This window comes from Trachypithecus francoisi, unplaced genomic scaffold (assembly GCF_009764315.1).
Source record: "Trachypithecus francoisi isolate TF-2019V2 unplaced genomic scaffold, Tfra_2.0 Lachesis_group18, whole genome shotgun sequence".
Taxonomy (NCBI): Eukaryota; Metazoa; Chordata; class Mammalia; order Primates; family Cercopithecidae; genus Trachypithecus; species Trachypithecus francoisi.
In genome coordinates, this window is record NW_022681463.1 from 16,447,722 (window position 1) to 16,468,716 (window position 20,995).

The 20,995-nt window shown below is 42.0% G+C and overlaps 1 protein-coding gene across 17 annotated transcripts in view; it reads left to right on the forward strand.

Moving 5' to 3' along the window:
- The window catches only part of DOCK9 (dedicator of cytokinesis 9), a 302,147-nt gene that overhangs the window by 257,946 nt on the left and 23,206 nt on the right, over positions 1 to 20,995 (forward strand). For 9 of the 17 annotated variants that reach the window (XM_033177370.1, XM_033177379.1, XM_033177378.1 and 6 more), the window contains exons 40-45: positions 3,179 to 3,316; positions 3,432 to 3,614; positions 5,301 to 5,414; positions 5,535 to 5,750; positions 8,208 to 8,265; positions 10,574 to 10,680. In XM_033177370.1, coding sequence (XP_033033261.1) covers positions 3,179 to 3,316; positions 3,432 to 3,614; positions 5,301 to 5,414; positions 5,535 to 5,750; positions 8,208 to 8,265; positions 10,574 to 10,680 — 816 coding nt within the window. Of the gene's footprint in view, positions 1 to 3,178; positions 3,317 to 3,431; positions 3,615 to 5,300; positions 5,415 to 5,534; positions 5,751 to 8,207; positions 8,266 to 9,146; positions 9,216 to 10,573; positions 10,681 to 20,995 lie in introns of all 17 variants that reach the window. The other 8 variants (XM_033177368.1, XM_033177366.1, XM_033177374.1 and 5 more) reach the window with 1 other exon arrangement.

Sequence of the window (20,995 nt, forward strand, 5' to 3'; positions counted from 1 at the left end):
TGGCTGGGAGAAATTAGGAAATTTGCCCAAGATCACTACACAACTGGCCTGTCCAAAGGTCTTGTTCTCCACTAAGTCAGATGTGTGTGAGTGTGCTTGTGTGTGTGTGAGAGAGAGAGAAAGATGGAGTTGAGTAAAGATCAAGGTATTTGGATGATCTCTTATGCAGACAGAAGAAAAAAATTACCAAACACTTAGCAGATATCAGATATATACAAATCTGGACACATTCACACATGTTATCTCACTTAGTACATAAAAGGGTTTGTTTTGTAAACAGATTGTCATATGCAGAAAAATAGGGTTTTTCTAATGTCTGTTATTAACACAATCCCAAACCAATGCTAGCCTTCAAGTAGTTGATGATCTTTTTAATGTGTTCACAGATTTAATCTGGAAATGTATTTTTAGCAGTTCCATTTAGTACCTCTTCTTGATCTGAACTGCACAACGAGAACTAACACATAATCAGGGGTAACAGGAACCAAGACAGGGAGGAGCACACGGGCAGCTGGAGGCTTGCAAGGCAGCTTGTGATCTGCTTTGCTCAGCCATGAGCCTGGTCTGCAGACACATGGGGCTTAGGTCGTCTTAGTGATTGGCAAGCATCTGTAACAGAAAAGGCTCTTCTCCAAACTGATTTTTTTAATGTTATTTTAAAATAATTGTGTACATAATGATAAGTGCTATCTGACTGGGAAGAGTTTGCTGTCTTAAATTAACTTTGTTCCAGTCACCTCATTTTGACACCCGAGGTTTGTTTTCCTCTGTGTTCCTGGATCTTTTAGAAATTACTGATACTGAGCATTCATTTGCTGAAAGGCCCGTCTCCTGGATTAAGCTCCATAAGAGACCATGTTACAATGGTCAAACCTGAATCCAGGACAGAGAATTCCTGGAGAAGCACACTTTATTGCTAGAAATAAGCCATGCCTTTATATTATTCTAATGTGTCATTTAATTTCCTAAGTGAAAATTTCCCATCCTCAGCAAGAGTCTATAGGGATAAAAAGATAGAAATAAGATACCCAGCCTTGTTATCTGTGGATATTTCTGAGTGGAACAGTTAAGGGTGATTTTTGTTTTGCTCTTTTTGCCCCCTGTGGGCCTTTCTGAATGTTCAAAGATGTGTTTGTATTTAGTGTATGTTACCTTCTATTTGATGAGAAAGCAGCAGGGAGACACAGAAAAAGAGGGAAGAAAAGTGACTGGAAAATAAAGGCAAGTAGCTAGGGAACTGTCCCTTTTGTCTGGGACAAAAAGTCCTTTATCCATTTAAATGGAAGTTATTTAAGTCTTTTTTAAAATAAATTTTATTGTATATATTTGAGGTTTACAGCAGGTTATGGGATACATAATGTAAATGAGCTTTAACTCCATTCTTGCAAACAAGTTTTGAGATGAGAGCTGAAGAGGACTAAATCCTGAAAATGAGAAGTAAAGGCCATGACCATAGAGAGGGAAAGGAGGAGAAATTGAACTCAAATAGAGAAACATGGGAAAAATAGAGAAACATTAGAAAAATGGGCCAGTTCAGACAGCAGAACTGGGAAGCTTGGGAATTTTTGTAGCAACTATATCTCCTGGATAGCAAAGAGTGCTAAGAAAATGAAAGGTCACCTCCAGATCACCTGCAGATTCACCCAAAACTTAATCCAGTCATAATTAGGAATGTAAATACATTGGAGAAAAGCAAGGCTTTCAAACTATGGCTCCTGAGAAAATGGCGTTCATAGATAAAACTTGTAAGCAGTTCCCCAAACACTGGAAATCACTTTTTTTTTTGGTGAACAGCTGCTCATGGTTGAGAATTAGATCATATTCATTTAAATAGTTCTACTTTCTGCTCATTAAATTGCTCGCCTTTCACATGATGGAGTTCAATATGGTACCTTAGTATTTCATGATAGAAAGATCACTGTGAATTCCAGGTGTTCTGCCAGCTGTGATATATCCACAATTCACTGGACCTAAAAAAAAACCAAAAACTTACTCCTTGAGGAAAAATTTCCCTCCAACAAGACAAGGTAGATGTTGCTCTGAAACTATGACTGCAAGGATAATTTCCTATGTAGCAAAATTATATGGACGTAAGTTACCCCTGTTCATTTGGCCGAATTGTAAGATTGGTTTGAGATACTGGCCTCTTGACATTTTCTTTTTTTTATAAATGTCAAATCTGCCTACTTATGCAGAATGCACACACGTATCGTTCCCCGACAGAGCTTTGTTCAGACAGCTTGTCCATGTTGGAAAGCGGTGCTCTTCAGTGTCGTGCACATTTAGACACGAAGCTCATCCTGGCTGCTTGCTGGGCCACACCTCTGGCTGCTGTGTATATTCTGCAGTTGGTGGGAGTTGTAGCCAACCAAGCTTCCAAAATGTTTAATTTGTGTGAATTTTCTACTGACACGAGGAAATCTTGAGTGACTGGAAGCAGATTATAGTCTTCTTGTTTTCTTTGATAAGTAAAATCCACAAATGTTAAAACCCTGCTAGATACTGCCTACTGAGCTAGACCAAAGTACGCATCAGATGGTTTCTCCACTTGATCTCATGTCTTCACAGTCACTGTTCAAGGTCAGTTTTAGGGTCATCGTTTTACAGATGAGGATGCGGAGACTCAGTTTACCTGGCAAATTCACACCCATGATAAGTGGTACCTGACCAAAGCCTGCACATTTTCCAACTTCCCAAACTCTCTGGTTCTTCATAACTTAGCAGAGTGCCTTAGAGGCCGGGGGAGATCACCTTTCCCTTTTGGAAGCCCTGTTTCGTATACCTTACTTGAGTATTTTTTCCCATCTGTATTTAACACATACATGTGATGGCACTTCCCTGTTGGAATTAAGATGTCACAAATGACACCTCTGTATCAGCTGCTGGTAGACAGTAAAAATGAGTACATATTAATAAGTAGAAGCCCAGTCAGTACTAAGCAAGTGTTCCTTTCAACTGTATTACAGTTTGCTGGGAGGCTTATCCCCAAAACATAAATATATTGATAGTTCGTTCTACAAAAGAATTCTGTACTTTCCTAGAGGATTCAAGGCAGAGTTTGTTTAAGAAGTGTAAGTTGTCTTAATACTTAGACAATGTAAGTCTCGAGGCTGAAATTGCATGAAACCTACTAGAGGTGACTAGTATGTCTAACAAAGCCATCACTGTCTGTTTTCAGAACCAGCTCCTGACTGACCATGGACATAATCCTCTCATGAAAAAAGTTTTTGATGTCTACCTGTGTTTTCTTCAAAAACATCAGTCTGAAACGGCTTTAAAAAATGTCTTCACTGCCTTAAGGTCCTTAATTTATAAGGTAAGTTGCTTCATGGGTGATGGTTAGAAGTTTTCCTCCTTCCCCCGGAATTGAAGGGCACATTACCAAGCACTGACCTGTCTGTGGTTTATCTGCTTCCTCTCATCCTGTCTAGTTTCCCTCAACCTTCTATGAAGGCAGAGCCGACATGTGTGCGGCTCTGTGTTACGAGATTCTCAAGTGCTGCAACTCCAAGCTGAGCTCCATCAGGACCGAGGCCTCCCAGCTGCTCTACTTCCTGATGAGGAACAACTTCGATTACACTGGAAAGAAGTCCTTTGTCCGGACACATTTGCAAGTGCGTGTGGTTTAGCTTTCCAATACAGATTTACTCTGTGCAATCCTGCTGTATCAGGAAAACTTGGAGTATCACATTGACCAATTTCCCTTGTCATAAAGATGCTGCAAGATCTGGAAAACTGGGAAGCCACATTTGCTGGCTTGGTTTATTTCACACTCCATTACTATAAGATCTGGGCCCGAGATGCATTTCTGTTGGTAAATTGACATTTAAATATTGAGTCAATATCGGACTGATTAAAATTCCATTGCATTTTAGTTTGAACTTGTATGAAATATGCCGTGGGTAGACTGTCCTTTGCAATACTTTATCAGAACATGGATATATTAACTATGCCACGGGAGGGCTCCTTCTTATCTAATACTCACATAGGTATTAGAAACTATGTGAGGATGCTTAATAGCAAACATTTTAGGTAAGAAACAAAAAGCCCAACCGAAGTGGTTCTTTTCTGTCCTCTATCTACTGACACATCTGCTGTCTCACCAGAGTTAAAGCATCCTAAATTCTGTGCTCTGAGAGCCAGCCAAGATAATGACCAAACTTCTCTATTTTTGTAAACTCTCTTTTTCTACAAACACATGGTAGGTATCCCTCTTCCATCTCTGCATTTAACCCTTTTTTTGGAAACAATATTTATGGTCCACATAGCATTCATGGATACAACCATGAACAAAACAACCCTCTCCCAGCCCTCATGGAGTGTAGTCTCATGGAGGTCACAGACAAGCCCTGGAACTCTTAGAGTACAAGTGTGACCACTGCTGTTGTAGAGGAACTTGAGTGGATCAGGAGGGGCACCTGGAGGATGTGAAGGATGCATAGGGCTCATGGTTGAAGAGCGGTGAGCGTGTTCCAGGCCACAGTGAACCGTGGGGAAGCACTCGTCTGGGGAACTAGAGGCGTTCCTTACTGCAGAGTTTAGAATATGGGTGAGAAGGAGTTGAGGAGGACCCGTGGTTGCATATTCAAATCGTGGCATATTTGGACAGATCTGGACTCCAGTGTTGATGATGGGTCAAGGCTAGTCTAGACCTCAGCTAGGGAGACCATTGTCAAAGCTAGGTCAGAGAGGATGCTCTCCTAGACCAGGGATGGTGAGGTCAGAAGGAAGAGGAGATTGAGTTGACAACATTTGGTGACTGATTATACCTGTGTGTGGTGAAGGAAAAGGATAAATAAAGATGGCCTCCATGCTTTAGCTCAAACAATTGGGTAAAGGCAGTGCTATTCATAGAGCCAAAAAAAGACAGAGCCGCTCATGGCATAGTTAATATATCCATGTTCTGATAAAGTATTGCAAAGGACAGTCTACCCATTGCATATTTAATACATATAAGTTCAAACTGAAAACTGAGAAAGAAATCATGTCTCCCTCTTGGTTGGAGAAGGTAATAGATAAGTGGATGGGCTTATCTCATTCTCCTCCCTTTGCTCTCCTGATCAGCATTTTGCTTTGCAAACAATGTTTTTTAAGGCTAGCAGAATCACTTTCTGGAATTACTCTTAAAGGGGAAGAAAGTACCTCAGACATTGTTTCCCACACTGGAGCGACCCCTGCTTAAAGCACCCCCCAACCCCCACTTTCCCCTGTCCTCAGGCACATCCTGACTGAACACAGAAGCCCAGCCTGGGCAGTCATTTGAAGGTAAATTGATTTGCTCATGTTTGTGTGTCCCTAAGGTCATCATATCCGTCAGCCAGCTGATAGCAGACGTTGTTGGCATTGGAGGAACCAGATTCCAGCAGTCCCTGTCCATCATCAACAACTGTGCCAACAGTGACCGGCTCATCAAGGTGGGTAGGCTGGCCCATGTTAGTTTCATCCCGAGACTCTGCCTCAGCACCTGAGGTGCATATGGACAGGCAGAAAAGAGAGGAAGCCACGTGTCCTTTCTTCTTCCACCCTTGTTTTAGCACACCAGCTTCTCCTCCGATGTGAAGGACTTGACCAAAAGGATACGCACGGTGCTAATGGCCACCGCCCAGATGAAGGAACACGAGAATGACCCAGAGATGCTGGTGGACCTCCAGTACAGCCTGGCCAAATCCTATGCCAGCACGCCTGAGCTCAGGAAGACGTGGCTCGACAGCATGGCCAGGATCCATGTCAAAAATGGCGATCTCTCAGAGGTAGCCCTGCCAGCCGCTTGATTGGGTTTTTGATAAAAAAACAGTGAGGCCCCATTCACTAAAATAAGCCAGTTTTGAGAAAAATTATCCCATGAATCAAAAACCAATTAAAAATATGCAAAACTTTAAACAGTATGAGACTCAGGGTGACTTCATAGTTAGTTGAGCATTTTTATAATTTAAAACAAATTGTAAGAGGTTATTTTTGCCACTGAAGAGCATTGTTTAAGCTCTTAAACCTATTCATACAGTTTCCTGCTAATTAAAATACACATCAAAACTCCTGTAGTTCTAAAATTCAGCTATTTTATGGTAAAATGAATTCCTCCTGTTATTCAAGGTAATGACAGGTGTTGCTTTCTCCTGCGTGAGGTAGTCCATTTCCTTTTGTGGATGCAGTAGGTATTCCAGCATTCCCTTCTGTGCAGAGCTGATGTGTTTCGATATGTAGACTGCATGGCTGGGAGTTGGGTGTGTGGGCTCCAGTACAAGTAATATTGGACTTTGAATCCAAGATCCAATATTAACTAACTCTGTGACATTGAGCCAGTTTTTTAACCCTTCTGTTGCTCAATGACATCATCTGTAAAATGGGGAATTGGAGAAAACAATTGGCTGTAAGGCGGTCTGTGCTCCCAGGAGAACTCATTCAGTGTCTGTGCCTGAGATGTTTAGGTATGATCGACGGTATTACTATAGCAAGCAAGTTTTGACTTTTAAACTTTTATAACTGTTTGAATTAATAAACATACTCTAAGTCTGAAAATTTTAAGTATATTTACATATTTATTTTTCAAGTAGTTCAATATGCTAAAAAGCACACATTAACATGACAGTTTTGTTTGACTATAAATTTAATGTAAACCACACATGGGCCATAGTAAAAAGGAATAACTAAGAGAAGTTATTTTTCTATCGTTCTAAGAATTTAAGATTCTTTAATGACCTATGTGGCCTAGGTCTCAAGAAAAAAAAAAAAAAAGAAAGGAAGAACTCACTGAGTTCAGCTGTTCCTCTGTGAATTAGTTTTACATGGCTGCCGTAACAAAGTACCCAGACTGAGTGGCTTCACACAGAAATGTATCCTCTCACAGTTCTGGAGGCAGAAGTCCAAGATTGCAGTGACAGCAGGGTCGCATCTCCGAATGTCCTCAGGGAGAATCTGTTCCATGCCTGTCCCTGAGCTCTTTGTGTGACCAGCAGTCTTGATGTTCCTTGGCTTGTAGCCACATCCCTCCAGTCGCTGCCTCCATGGTCTCATGGCATCCTCCCCCATGTGTCTGTGTCCCTGCATCTCCTCTCCTCTTCTGTGACACCAGTAATGTTGAATTTAGGGCCCACCACACACCAGTATGACCTCATCTTAACTAATTACACCCACACAGAGCCTGTTTCCAAATAATATCACATTGTGAGGTCTCAGGGAGGCCATACATTTTTGGGGGACACCACCCAACCCAGTATACCCAGTGAATAGGGGACGAAAGCAGCTAATTTATACGATTTCTTATTGCCCTTGCCGTGTCTGGTTTTGTGTATGTGCTCAGTAACTCGTCATGTACTTTCCTGCCTGTTCAGTGCATGTGACCCTGCTGTGCACTGCAAGAGGGACACACGTGGGAGGCATGAACTCTGCCTCTGAGGACTGGACAGTGCATAACTCCATTCTCCAACAGACTTCTCTCTGCACACATCAGAGTGCATGCCACACTGCTGACATTCGTTGACACACATGCACGTGGAGCAGCCTCCGCCGGTGTCTGTTGGCTAGCTAGGGGTGAGGGTCTAGATGAGGGCACCACTCAGTGGCGCTCACCCCGCTGACAGGCACAGAACCACACGCATTAGAACCTTGCAGCGAGTTCGCTTCCAACAGCTGTCTTTGATCTTTATAACACCATGGCAATTTGGCGAAAAGAATTTCTTTTTTCTTTCAATTTAAGATATGTATAATGTTACCGATTTAAGGTTAAATTATGATTTTTATTTAGAATTTTATGTTTGGAAAAAATTATAACTTGCTCTTAATTTTTAAGTCAAGCGAAAAATATATTAGCACCTGAAATTTGAGCCATTGTCTCAGAATCTAGGGAGGAGCACATGCTTTCTTCAAAGCATCCTCTTTTCTCTTCGAGAGAAATGATGCAGAAATACTAGGTATAGTAAGAGAAAAATGCTGCTTTTATCTTTTACTTTACAAATATAATAATTCTATATAGAAACAAGTTTTAGTAAATTTACCGCCATTTATCTCAACTCCCAATTAATTTCAAATTTTCAGCTTATGTGAGTGGTTCCACTCTTTTCAAAGGGTAAGATGTCAGCTATTAGAAACACTAGCTGGTGCACTGAGATCTAATATATACGTTCATACATTGATGAGATTTCCGTCTGCGTGGGAGCATTATGACGTGCTGTTATGAATGATGATGCTGAGGCATGTGTTTTCTATTATAGGCAGCAATGTGCTATGTCCATGTAACAGCCCTGGTGGCAGAATATCTCACCCGGAAAGGTAAGGAATTACTCCTATGTTTTGTGAAATTAATTAGTATAAAACCATACAAAGCAGCAGACAAGTGAGAGCCATTCAGGAAGATTGGAAGGTGGGAATTTGTGTGTTTGTGAAGTGTATTCATTGTTTTATCCCCTGGCGTGATGTTTGCTTGAATTGGTGGGCACAGCAGAAATTCCAGGACTAGACAGAAAAGTAGATGACATGTTGTCATGTAACCTCCTCTGACAGCTTCACTCTGCAAAAACTAGTTAATGAGTTTTGCATCTGGCCAAATCTAGAGCTAAGAAGATATTTTTTCCTTAAGATAGTTCCCACTGGAATGATTAGGCAATCAAAAAGTTGTAACGGGAGATTATCAGACAGTATTTCTGCAACGCAGCCCAGCTGGCTTTATTGTCTGAGAAGGCAGCGTTTCTGGTGGAAACCTTGTCTTCCAGAGGAAGGAGAAGGGTAAGGAGTGATGCTGCATTTGTGCACTCTGCCTTTGTTCCCAGACGAGCAGGCCGTGAAGTCTTTCACAGGTTCCCTGTGGTTAAACAGCAGGTGCACATTTCCACTTCAAAATCAGCACAGCCCCAAATGGTGACATTTATTTTTGGAATACTGTGGTTCTTAGAAAAGCTGGTAGTCTGCGTGAGTTACATGGGACAAACAGCAGCACCAGATCTGGGCGAACGAGGAATAGACGTACGAAGTGAGAAATAGTGTGAAACCAAAGATGCCGAGGCCACAAACTATATTTCTGGTGCAGCTGGCTATTCGGAATGAAACAGCAGAGCCCCAAACAGAAAAATTTGGAAAGGGCTCCATGTTCATTTAATACCAGTACTATTTCCTGTCGAGACCTTTTATCAGGTGATGCATTTCCTCATGTTTAGAAGCAGTCCAGTGGGAGCCGCCCCTTCTCCCCCACAGCCATAGCGCCTGCCTGAGGAGGAGCCGGGGAGGTGAGCCTGAGGATCAGCCCAGCCCCCGGGGACCCCCTGCCTGGTCACCTGCCCTCCCATGGTGGGGGATTTGCCCTTTCAACTTTGCATGGACAGACTTCACTCTCCTTCCCTCCAACTCTGTGGCTCTCTGGTTGGCTGGTGGTCTATTCCTGTGGGCACAAGAGGAAAGCACCTTGGCCACCACTTTGGTTACTCCACTGGCGCCGAGTTAGTGGTGAAATGTACTCCGTAGCCTAAAGCAGGGGTGGTTGGTTTTTAATTTTCTAGTTTGTATGTTAATGTATCCTCAAGCCCCTAGATTAACGCTTCTCATGGGGGACTCTTGTTTCCATATAACAAATAAAAACTAAACGGGGATAGTGGCAGATGCTAGGTAATCCATGAATAGTGTGGAAACCTGGGATCATGTGCAGCAAAAAAATCTCTGACTTTAGGATCTACGTTTTCAAGGCTTGATTTCAAAATGCTCTGTGTTCCTCTTTCTCCCTAAATGCAGAAGTCTCAATTCAAGTTTTTACTTCCATTTTATTTTATTGTGAACAGTTATCTCAAAATAGAGTAGGGGAACATCTCATGCCCTTCTTCACTTGATCATTTTGCATAGTTGACGTGGTCCAACTGACTTAAAGCTGTTTTCCAGTGACTGTGAGATGAGGAAAGGTCCCGAATGGGCGGTCATTGCTTGAGAAACATCCTTATCCCAGACATTGATCCTGCCTCTAAGCTGACACCCTTTCCCGCTGGAGAATCAGAGTGCCCAGGCATCCATGCGCTCTGTTGATGCAGCCAGCCACCCACCCCAGGGCTGTTGGGGTGGGAACCAGCTAAGGCAGCCTGTCTGCTCACCATTATGGCCACGGAGCTACACCTGGGTTGTGTGGGGAATCTCTCATCTGAGAAATGTGTTCTTCCCCGGCCAGAGTGGGTGAGGTGGCAACTTGAAGGAAACAGTTCTTTTTGAATCATACATCTCTCTTGTATTGGCTTTGCCTTCATTTTTCTTATCTCAGCACAAGTCATCCTACCAAGTCAAATTTTCACATATTGTTATTTTACTGTTAATTTAATACCTATTCCTCAGTTTATTTACAGTTTAATATTTAGAGATTGCATACATTTTAATCAAGGTAGATAAAAAATTAAAAAGGGATAAGGAGAAGAAAGTGAAAGAGGTGAGGGTTCAGTATAGGGAAGAAAAGCACACAGATGCTCCCGTGAATGCTGGCCTGGTGCCTAAGAGATTTCAAAATCCGTTATTTCATTCGACACAGAAACACACAGGGCGGGAAAAACCCTCAGGGTTCACCCATGTTCAGGTTCCGAACTCTGACTCTCCCTGCTCCCTCTCTTCCTAGGCATGTTTAGACAAGGATGCACTGCCTTCAGGGTCATTACCCCAAACATCGACGAGGAGGCCTCCATGATGGAAGACGTGGGGATGCAGGATGTCCATTTCAACGAGGTGCGTGCTTGGACTCACGTGGGCTTTCAGGCACTGGGGTATCTGGGAGCCTGCTGTTTGCATTGCTAGTGCATCAGACCAGGGATTTTTCTTCCCTGTAGCGGCTGCTTATACACGTAGTTCTAACTGAGATGATTCTCCAGAAAACTGATGCAGAGCAGCAAAAGCTTCTGCTGTTCTCCTCTTCTAGGAGTGCCTCCTTTTCTTTGGAAAGAGGTTGTGAGGGGTTAGATTGTAGTGAAGTGAGGCTCAGCACTTGAACGCATCCAGTAAAAGTTCCAATATATTGGTCATAAAGTTTCTCATTCTTTATAGCAGTTAATTTCTCTGGCTCATGAGTTTTCTTGGTTTTAATCTGACTTTTCAATTAATGTCTCCAGCACCAGTCATCTCCCCAGGGCCAATCTCAAAGGCATGAGAGGCCAGACTTGGGTTCTGGTCATAGCAACCCCTGTCTAGGGCCTTGGTCCCTGCCTTGCTGGTATGCTGTGGCCCAGGTCCTATGGGCCCTTAGGAGACAGGACCACCCTGTCCCACCCCCCACAGAGAACAGCAAGTTTGACATTAGATCACCATAGCAATTTCTGCAAATTCCAGTTTCTTGCTAAAACAGATGAGCCTTGCAGTCACTTATCTGTAACTGGAGAGTTTTGAAGTAAAACTAGATATTTGAATAAATGCCACTTTTCCGCTGGCATTCACTCTGTTTCCTTTTCCATGCCTATCTGCCTGAAGGGTTCTTTGTGTGCACCTGCCTCCCTTCAGCCCAGGGCAGAATGAAACAGCTGAGGGAAAGCTTGTTAATCCTGCCCATGTTTTAAGGAAAATGAAGTTGTCCAGTTTCTCCCATGGAGTGGAGGAGCAAGCCAAGAAAGGAGTCAGTCTCTTCTGCCTCTGCTGCACCTGCTTCATCCTGACTTCCGGGGCCACAGTGGTGTGGCATATGGTTGATACTGGGGCTTTTAACCATTCTCATGCCAGGGAGGTGGGCCCTTGAATGCACATCCTCATGACATGAGCTAGGCCATAATTCAGTGGTTCTCTAAGCATGGTCCTGGAACCTTTCAGGGAGTCTTTGAGGCCGGTACTCTTGCTACTGAATGCCTCTGAGGCTGGGTTTTCTTTGTATGCAATGACCGAAACGACCTATCAAAGAGGCTGGGTACAGAATGGATGCACATTCGGGCTTATCCTACAAAATCAAACAGTAAAGAGAGTTGTAAAAATGGAAAATAGTACTACTCGTCACTCTTTGTTTTTGGAAAAAAATCCTTTTTTTATTTAAAAATGCTATTTTTAAAACATGGAATAGGTTTATTGTTTTCATTAAATTAATAAGTAAATCTTAATTTTGTTTCAGTTTTCGTATCTAGTATTGTAAATATTGAGAGAGACCATTCACATAAACTTTGGGGTCCTCAATATATCTTAAAATCTACGAAGGGGTCTTGAGCTCAAAAAGTTTAAGAACCACTGTTGTAAATTGTCTAGTCTCAAATAGCCCTCAAAATTAAAAACTAAGCATGAATTAAAAGGATAACGTATTAAGTATACTTCATGTTTAAATATTAAGATAATTTACACCCCAAATAAAGTTTTCTAGGTATCCTACAAAAAAAGAAAGAGATTGGTTATTACATGGTATTAACAGTTCTGCTGTTTCTCCACCTTGAAAGGCCTGGGTGGATGGTCTTTTTTGTTTGTTTTACTTTTGACTCTCAAATATGAAACCTGCCACCGAAGGATCAAGGCCCACATACTCCTGGCTTTGAACTCCTCACTTCAGGCGAATTTCAACTGAGTTTTTCTCTGAGAAGAGGCATGACTGCATTGTCTCCTTGCAGAAACCACCCTGGCGCCTCTGCCAAGTCAGACCTCTGGAGTGTACCATTTTGTTCAGAATTGGATAAGGAAAGCAACGATGCCAGAAACAATTAAAGATTGGAAAGTAGACCATTTTTAGTGACCTATCCTGCAGAGCTGATAAAAGGAAGCTTGCATTTGTTCATCTGATTGAGTAATAGGCTGAGATAGTTATTATGTTAGAGCCTAATGAATTAGCCTGTGATATCAAGCGCAGACAGCCTTGGGGAAATAGTGAATGGCGCCCCCCTAAGTAATAACTAAACCTGTGACAAGGATCCCTTTATCAGCTATTTTCAGAAGGTGGATTCATCACCTTGTCCTTGAAGCATAAACTTAGTAAATCTTTAACAAGGTCCATAGTACATGACAATCTGTGGTGATTAGGATGTGACACAGCAGGGTTATAAAGTCCTGAGCGAGCCTTGCACATCCAGATTGAAACTAACGGGGAGCGGAAAGACTAACGTGCTCTAAAAGACAAGACATCTGAAATTACCGGGCACATTTTCGCATTGGCTGCCAGGATGTTGCAAGAAAAAGAGAGATGAAAATCTCTGCCAGAGATGAAGGACTTTGGGGGAAAATCTGATGGGAAATAAGTGTATAACACAGTTTAATAAAAAGCATTGCTCTTTTAATCTACATTATTAGATATAATTAAATGCCTAAGATGTTCTCCTAAAGTGATTTTTTAAGGGACACTACCTAAAAATACTCAATTCTCTTAGCAGCAGGCCTCAAATGAGTTTTTACTGGCACCAGTTCCACCTTCCTTGACTCTGATCCAAAGAGCAGACTCGTTTCCAGCTGCTTTTGATTCATAAAGAGAAACCTCCAACTCCTATTTACCATTTTGTTTCGCAAGACTGAGCCTGTGTGGATTGAAGAATTCAGAGTTTCCTGTGGTGTCAAAATTCCCCATGGCCCATGTGGTTTTGAGATCCCTCCCTTGTTAATGAATGCAGTACCAAGGTCCTGGAAGGATGCAGGTAGCATAGTTGGGAGATTGAAGAAAGTCTAAGAAAGGGACTGTTTTAAAAAGTTCAGAGAGGGTTTAGGGAAGCCAACAAGGAATGTTACAGTGCCCCGAGGTTAGCAGCAGCTGGGTGTCACCCCTTAACCTTAGGAATAAAGGGGGAGAAAGGGAAAAATTACATAGAAGGACCACCTAGCAGGACCTGTGAGCTTTTTAGTAAAGGACTCCTCAGGGCACCCACACAGGGAGGGAAGGAGTAACTGCCCACCTCACTCTCCTCCTGCCCCCCAGCATCCTGCTGGGGCCTGCTGTTGGCCAAACTCAACAGCAACCGGACAGGAAGTCGCCATGCAGAAGTCCTGCTGTGTCTGCTTCCCAGAACAGAGCCCGGGAGAACAGGGCCCAGAGGAGCTCCAGAGGGAAAAGTAGAAAGTACAGATAGGTGGATCCTCATTATCCACCTATCTGCTGAAATTTCTTTGTAGCCCCCAAATCAATACTCCATAGTACTTTTGTGGTCATTCAGGGATATGTACAGAACATCAAAAGATTTTACCACTCAACTGCGTTTCTAGCTGAGGCCGAACCAGGCAACGCTCTGCTTCTTGTCACAGCTCTCATCCCGTGATCAGAGGCGTTCAAACCAGACTGATGCCATCTTGAGTGAGGGCTAGGAAAATGAGACTGAGACTTGCTGGACTGCTTTCCTAGAAAGTCAGGCATTCCGAGCCTCTAGATGTTCACGGTTAAGGGGTCAAATTAATAATGTTTACTAGACAGACCCAGACTTGGGAGTGTCCAGATATCCCAATATCTGGAGAAGAAAGGCATTCTTGATTTTTCTTTAAAGATAATACTGATTTTTGCAAAATACATTAATTAAGAAAATTATTCCTTTATCACAAATCCTCATAGCAGAGCACATCTCCCCGTGTATATGAGTAATGTACCTAGGGTGGATGTGTTCCTCCTCTTACTTTCAGGAACACCCTACTCTGTCTATGGAGTAGCTGCACTTTCACCACTTTACTTTCTTAATAAACTTGCTTTTACTTTGCACTGTGGACTTGCCCTGAATTCTTTCTTACACGACATCCAAGAACCCTCTCTTGGGATCTGGATCAAGACCACTTTCCTATAACACCATGAACAAGCCTCCTTTGGTGGTCTACTTAGTGCCATGTTTTTCACATTTGTGTGGACTTTGTTGGTGGTTCGCTGTTTAAAATGGCCCCAGGGAAGCGCTTAAGTGCTGTCTGGAGTTCCTAAGTGCAAGAGCACTGCCAAGTGTGAGTTACATAGCTTTGTTCAGGTGTGAGTTCTAGTGCTGTTGGCTATATATTTAATGTTAATGAATCAACAATATGTATTTAGTTAGGTGTCTTTAAACAAAACACATAAAACAAGTGTAGGTATTGATTGGTTAATGAAAATATTGTAACCTGAGGCTCCCAGGAACTGAACCTTGCATTTTCTTTGGGAAGCGGGCAAGTATTTGCTAATTCACAGTGACGTTATAGAACATAACTACCTCGGATGATAAGAACTGACTCTACCTAGCACACAAAACTGTTGTTTTACAGAATAACAGGTCTCGCCATTGCAGAATTGCTGCTGAATGTAACAAATGTTATATGAACTTCACTAGGCCAGTCTCTGGCTTCTATTAGTCAAAATTGTTTCTATTCAGGAATAGTTGCCAGTAAGAAACATAAAGTGTTTACATCCTTAGGCTATCCTAGGAGATAGAGACATCAACAGAACACATTCAGAGATTCCTGTTTACGTCTCATCCAAGCGTGGCAGTAAAACCTTTAGAGCCAGCTCATCTCCACTTTACCCTTGACTGACAGTGCTCCTGGAGCCATGAAAGTCACATGGCACGTCCTCACTGTTACAGCGATTCTCCACAACAGTAGTAGCAGTGAGTAGGGAACTTGGCCGGTGGAGCTTGGGTAGCTGTTCTGCCTTTGCTGGATGCCAGCACGTCACACTGCCCTGCTTCATTTTGCAAATGTGGACTGGGCTTCCTTGGCACTGAGCTGGGGGCCGGAGGTCTGAGAGTGAGCAAGCTGTGGTCCCTGCCATAGCACCCTACACTCCTGCTGCTGCTTCCTGCCCTTTGAGGAGAAACACCTCAACCACAGCCCCTCCAGTCTGAACTGGAAGTTGTCTGAGTTCTTAATGACTTGGAAATTTCTAGATTGACACATGTTGATGAATTCCATAGACTGGCCATGTGCCATGTGCTAGCTCAGGGATGTGTAAGTGAAAGTCCCTGCCTCAGAGAGTTTCACCCAGTGCAAGAATCCTCAAGCTTTCGGGTGCTTAGGAATTACTTGGATCCCTGCTACAAATACAGATTCCCATCCTTATCCCCCAAACCCAGATTTAGTTGGGTGGGTGTGGGGCCCGGGAATCTGTGTGTTAATAGCATCCCAGGTGATTATTCTGATGTAAGTGGTCCTCAACTGTACCTTGAGAGATGATGATATAGCAGAAATGCGCATTATGCTGTGATGGCACACCGTTGCCTAAGCCAGGTCACACATTTGCAGTTATTCCCAAATGGTTAGGTAATACTGACGGCATCTAGCTTCATAGGTAAGATTAGTTAAATTAATCCTAAAATAGAGCAAATGGTATCTCAGTGAAAAAATGTTTAAATAACCCTGCACAGATATAGGCTCATGCAGGCATTTTCATGCACATGTGTGTACATACACACACACACATACACACAGTGTTAATGTGCTGTTTCCAGAGACAAATGCTCAATGCCTTCAGTTGCATCACTGTGGCACACTAAAATGGGCCTGGCTAATTACATTTTTAAAAGCTTCCTTGATAGCTTATGAACTTGTTGCGCTGAGTTCCTTTTATTATAACATATTTTATAATATTAAAAATATAAATATATTATAAAATATTTTCCCCCAGCCAATTATTACTTAGCAGTTCTTTGTGTATGTCAACAATATGGGAAAAAAATATCTTGGAATTAAAATTGTAAGCAAAGTGGTAAAACCATCAGGCACTCCATATGACTGCCCTATAAGGTTATCACTATCTGACCATTGTTCTGGTTTTCAGGTGCAATGATTGCTGAGAACGTTATTCATATATGCTCCAATGTTTAGTTATTGTGTCTTGGTCTTTGTGACTGTATAATTTTGTATTGATGTATGGTCTCTCAAACTTAACTGCCGGTGATTACCAGTTCTTTCTATTCAAAGAATTGTTACTTGATGCAGAAGCTGTAAAGGATTAGGTATAGAGTTGACATTAACTAGAATAATTTAGCTTACTAAATTAGGATTTAATGTTCAGCAATCCACACTCTACTTTTATGAGAGATTGACTTATTTTTTAATATAAAAGCTATTTTTAGTTTGTTATTGGGTAAAATCTGTGCTAACTCTGCTTTTTATAATATATAATACCATTTATTTACAATAATGTGATATTTGGACCGATCAACTATAGAATTTGAACTGCCTCTGAGTCAGAAAAGAAGGCAAAATAATGTTCAGTACAGTATAAAACTTAATGATTTGTTATTTCCTCATTCTTGATAACCATCAAATTGTGAGACTTATTTCATAATGACTTACTAAGCTCTATTCACTTTGTCAGACTTTCCTATTTCCCAGCCATTCTGGGGACTCTCCGTTGTTGAAGCCCATCTTTTTTTTTTTTTTTTTTTTTACCAAATATAACAGGTTCCCCCATAATGAACTCAATTATCTGTATCATATGGTACATACATATATATCAATACTTATATGCCACTTAAATTCAGGTTTCATTGTTATTAAACTATTCACTTGTTTATAACTTGACTACACAATAGTAAAAATAGCATGTATTTAAATCATAGTTTAGGCTAGATGTGGTGGCTCACACCTGTTATCCCAGCGCTTTGGAAGGCCAAGGCTGGAGGATCATGTGAACCCAGGAGTTCAGACCAGGCTGGGAAACATAGTGAGACCCTATCCCTACCAAAAAAAAAATATATTAGCTGGGTGTATTAGTCTGTTCTCACGCTGCTATAAAGAACTACCTGAGAATGGGTAATTTATATGGAAAAGAGGTTTAATTGACTCACAGTTCTGCAGGCTTAACAGGAAGCATGGCTAGGAGGCCTCAGGAAACTTACAATCATGGCAGAAGGTGAAGGGTCTTACATGTAAGACCTGTCTCAAAAAAAAAAAGAAAAAACCCAAATCTTAGTCTATCAGTTAAAAACATTTGACTCAGGAAACCACCCATAAATTGTTTGACATATATTTAATAACTGACTAAATCTAGGGCTACTTAAAATATACCTGAAAGACTGCTGTATACAGATATCTTGCTTGGATACACGGACCATCATTTTAAAACCAAATAATAAGATCTTCCTTATATAATACCTTATTGTCTGTTGTGATAGTTGATGTATATCTACATATGTTTTTATGTCTCATAAAATTATCTACATTTGATTGTTTATGTTTGAGAAAGCTCCAAGTGTGCCAGTTCAGTGAACATACCCCTTCCCACCTCCACAGCCTCAATTCTTACCACTCTGAGATTTTAGATTCCAGGCCCTCAAACTTCATCGAAATCCTCCCATGCTATGCTGCCTTCACCCTCTTACCTTTGCTTGGACTGTTCCTGCAACCTGGGCTGTCTCCTCTCTTTTCCTTCTTATTCCCACTCCTGCCTTTCACTTTCCCCTGACTATCCCGGTGCTCTTTTCAGACCCAGCTGGTCATCACTCTCCTCAGCTTTCCGTGCCTCGCCTTCCCTCCCCTGTCCCAGCTGGACAGATGCTGCTCCTTCCTGCCTCCCTGCACATTTCATTATCAGTACACTCACTGCCATCGTTTACCATCTCTTCCTGGACCTAGCTCCCACATGAGACTCCAGGGTCTAAGAGACAGGGAGTGTTTCTTCAACTGACTGATCTTTCTTCACCTGACCTCCTCACTACCGCCCAGGGACTCACTGACTACTCATTAAATGAATCAGTAGCCACTGCTCTCAAGTCAGAGTGCCTGCCCCTGCGACTTGCAGTTTGGGCATGTATTTGAATTCATTGGGTTTTCCTCTGTCCTCCGTGTCTTGCCATGTATATCACGTCTCTTCTGGTTGGTGGTCTTGAGCCTCTAGTATGTCAGTTCTGGCTGCTCTGAGGATGACCGTGTGTGTCTTTCAGGAAGCAAATTTCATTCATGACACACAGCCTAACAGACCATCCAAAACCTGCCCTTCACATTTGGAAAAAAATCTGTTGAGTAATTTTTATAAATTATAGAAACTTAATTGTATTTATATAGACTTGTGTTACATCCCCAGTGTCAAGCAGTGTGCCTTGCATGTAGTAGATGCTTGGTAAAACATTTGAACAAATGATACACTAGATGGATGACTCAATGATGTGGTGGTGAGGGTGCATAGTCGTAACTTTGGTAACTCTTTGAGAATACGTTTTCATTTTTAATGAGATTGCATTAAAATTGATCCAGATTCTTATTGTGCTGTAACTGGTATGGCGAGGAGTTAAGACTCTTTACATCTCCAATCTGATTCACAATGGACAGGGTGTCATTTAGATTTACATCTAGTGTGAGGACCATGGCTTACTAGTTATAGTAACTAGTAAGTTACATGGTTATAGTTTTCCACAAAACTTTACATTTCTTGGCTGGCTCATGCCTGTAATCCCAGCACTTTGGGAGTTCAAGGCAGGTGGATCATGAGGTCAGGAGATCAAGACCATCCTGGCTAACATGGTGAAACCCCGTCTCTACTAAAAATACAAAAAAATTAGCCAGGCGTGGTGGCGGGCACCTGTAGTCCCAGCTACTCAGGAGGCTGAGACAGGAGAATGGCGTGAACCCGGGAAGCGGAGCTTGCAGTGAGCCTAGATTGTGCCACTGTACTCCAGCCTGGGCAACAGAGTGAGACTCCGTCTCAAAAACCAAAGAACAAAAATAAACAAACAAAATAACTTTACATTTTTCTTTGAAAAGGCCCAATGATGAAGAACCAAAGGGGCCAAATGATTAGTCTGTAAGTAAACCTAAGCATAGTTTTAAAATGGGAAAAGTTCCATGCCCTTGATGGTTTCGTTATCAGAAGGATGCCTTGTTATACAATGTGTCTTCCCCATGGGAAGTTAGGTCTTCTTAGAATTCTTCCATCTCTACTGCAGTCCCACAACACCGCTGAGAGTAAAGATAATAAATACACACTGGCAGTGTCTTTGACCTAAGATATGCCAGAAATGCAAGGCTTTGGTAAAGGGAATCTTAGCATATTTCCTTACAGACAAGGACAGCTATTATTATCTAGTAAATATCATTAATATTACTAAGAAAAGTACACATTGACTCACTCATCCAATAGATACTGACTGCCTGATGTGTATGAGACACTGTGGGATTACATAGATTATATAGCCTGGTAAAAAATAAGGTTATTTTATTTTATTTTATTTTATTTTGAGACAGGATCTGACTGTCACCCAGGCTGGACTGCAGTGGTGCGATCTCGGTTCACTGTAACCTCCTCCTCCTGGGCTGAAGTCATTCTCCCACCTCAGCCTCCCAAGTACCTGGGACTACAGGCATGCACTATCACACCCGGCTAATTTTTTTGTATTTTTTATGGAGATGGGATTTCATTATGTTGCTGAGGCTTGTCTTGAACTCCTGAGCTCAAATATCCGCCCACCTTGCCTTCCCAAAGTGCTAGGATTATAGGCGTGAGCCACTGTGCCTGGCCTAAGGTTTTTTTAAAAAATGAATACAAAGTAGAAAGTGATGATAGTGGCCGGGCACAGTGGCTCACACCTGTACTCCCAACACTTTGGGGGGCAGAGACTGGAGGATTGCTTGAGCCCAGGAGTTTGAAACCAGCCTGGGAAACATAGGGAGACCCTGTCTCTACAAAAAAAGTTTAAAACAAACTTAGCTGGGCATGGTGGCATGCACTTGTAGTCCCAGCTACCCAAGAGGCTGAGGCCGGAGGATCTCTTGAGCCTGGGAGGTCAAGGCTGCAGTGAACCATGATCATCGTGCCACTGGACTCCAGCCTGGGCAATAGAGCAAGACCTTCTCAAAAAAGAAAAGAAAGAAAGTGATGATTGTAATAGAACAGGCTTATTTAATTAGCCTGTGAATTAACATGCAGAATTTGCAGTTTTCAGACCATTTTGATTGGTAAAGTTTTATGTGATCTTCACAAACACCAATTTAGGTTAGACCTGTAATACATTCCCTGGTTTTACAAATATGAAGAAATACATATATTGATAATGTTTATTGATAATTTTTATGCTTTTATCTAGCTTTTTATAATCAGAGAACCACGAAAAGAATCATACAATTTGTCATGGTTAGTACGGATAGATTTTCCATTGGAAAAGATTTGAGACAAAACTAAGAATGGCATACATCTGGCCAGGCGTAGTGGCTCACGCCT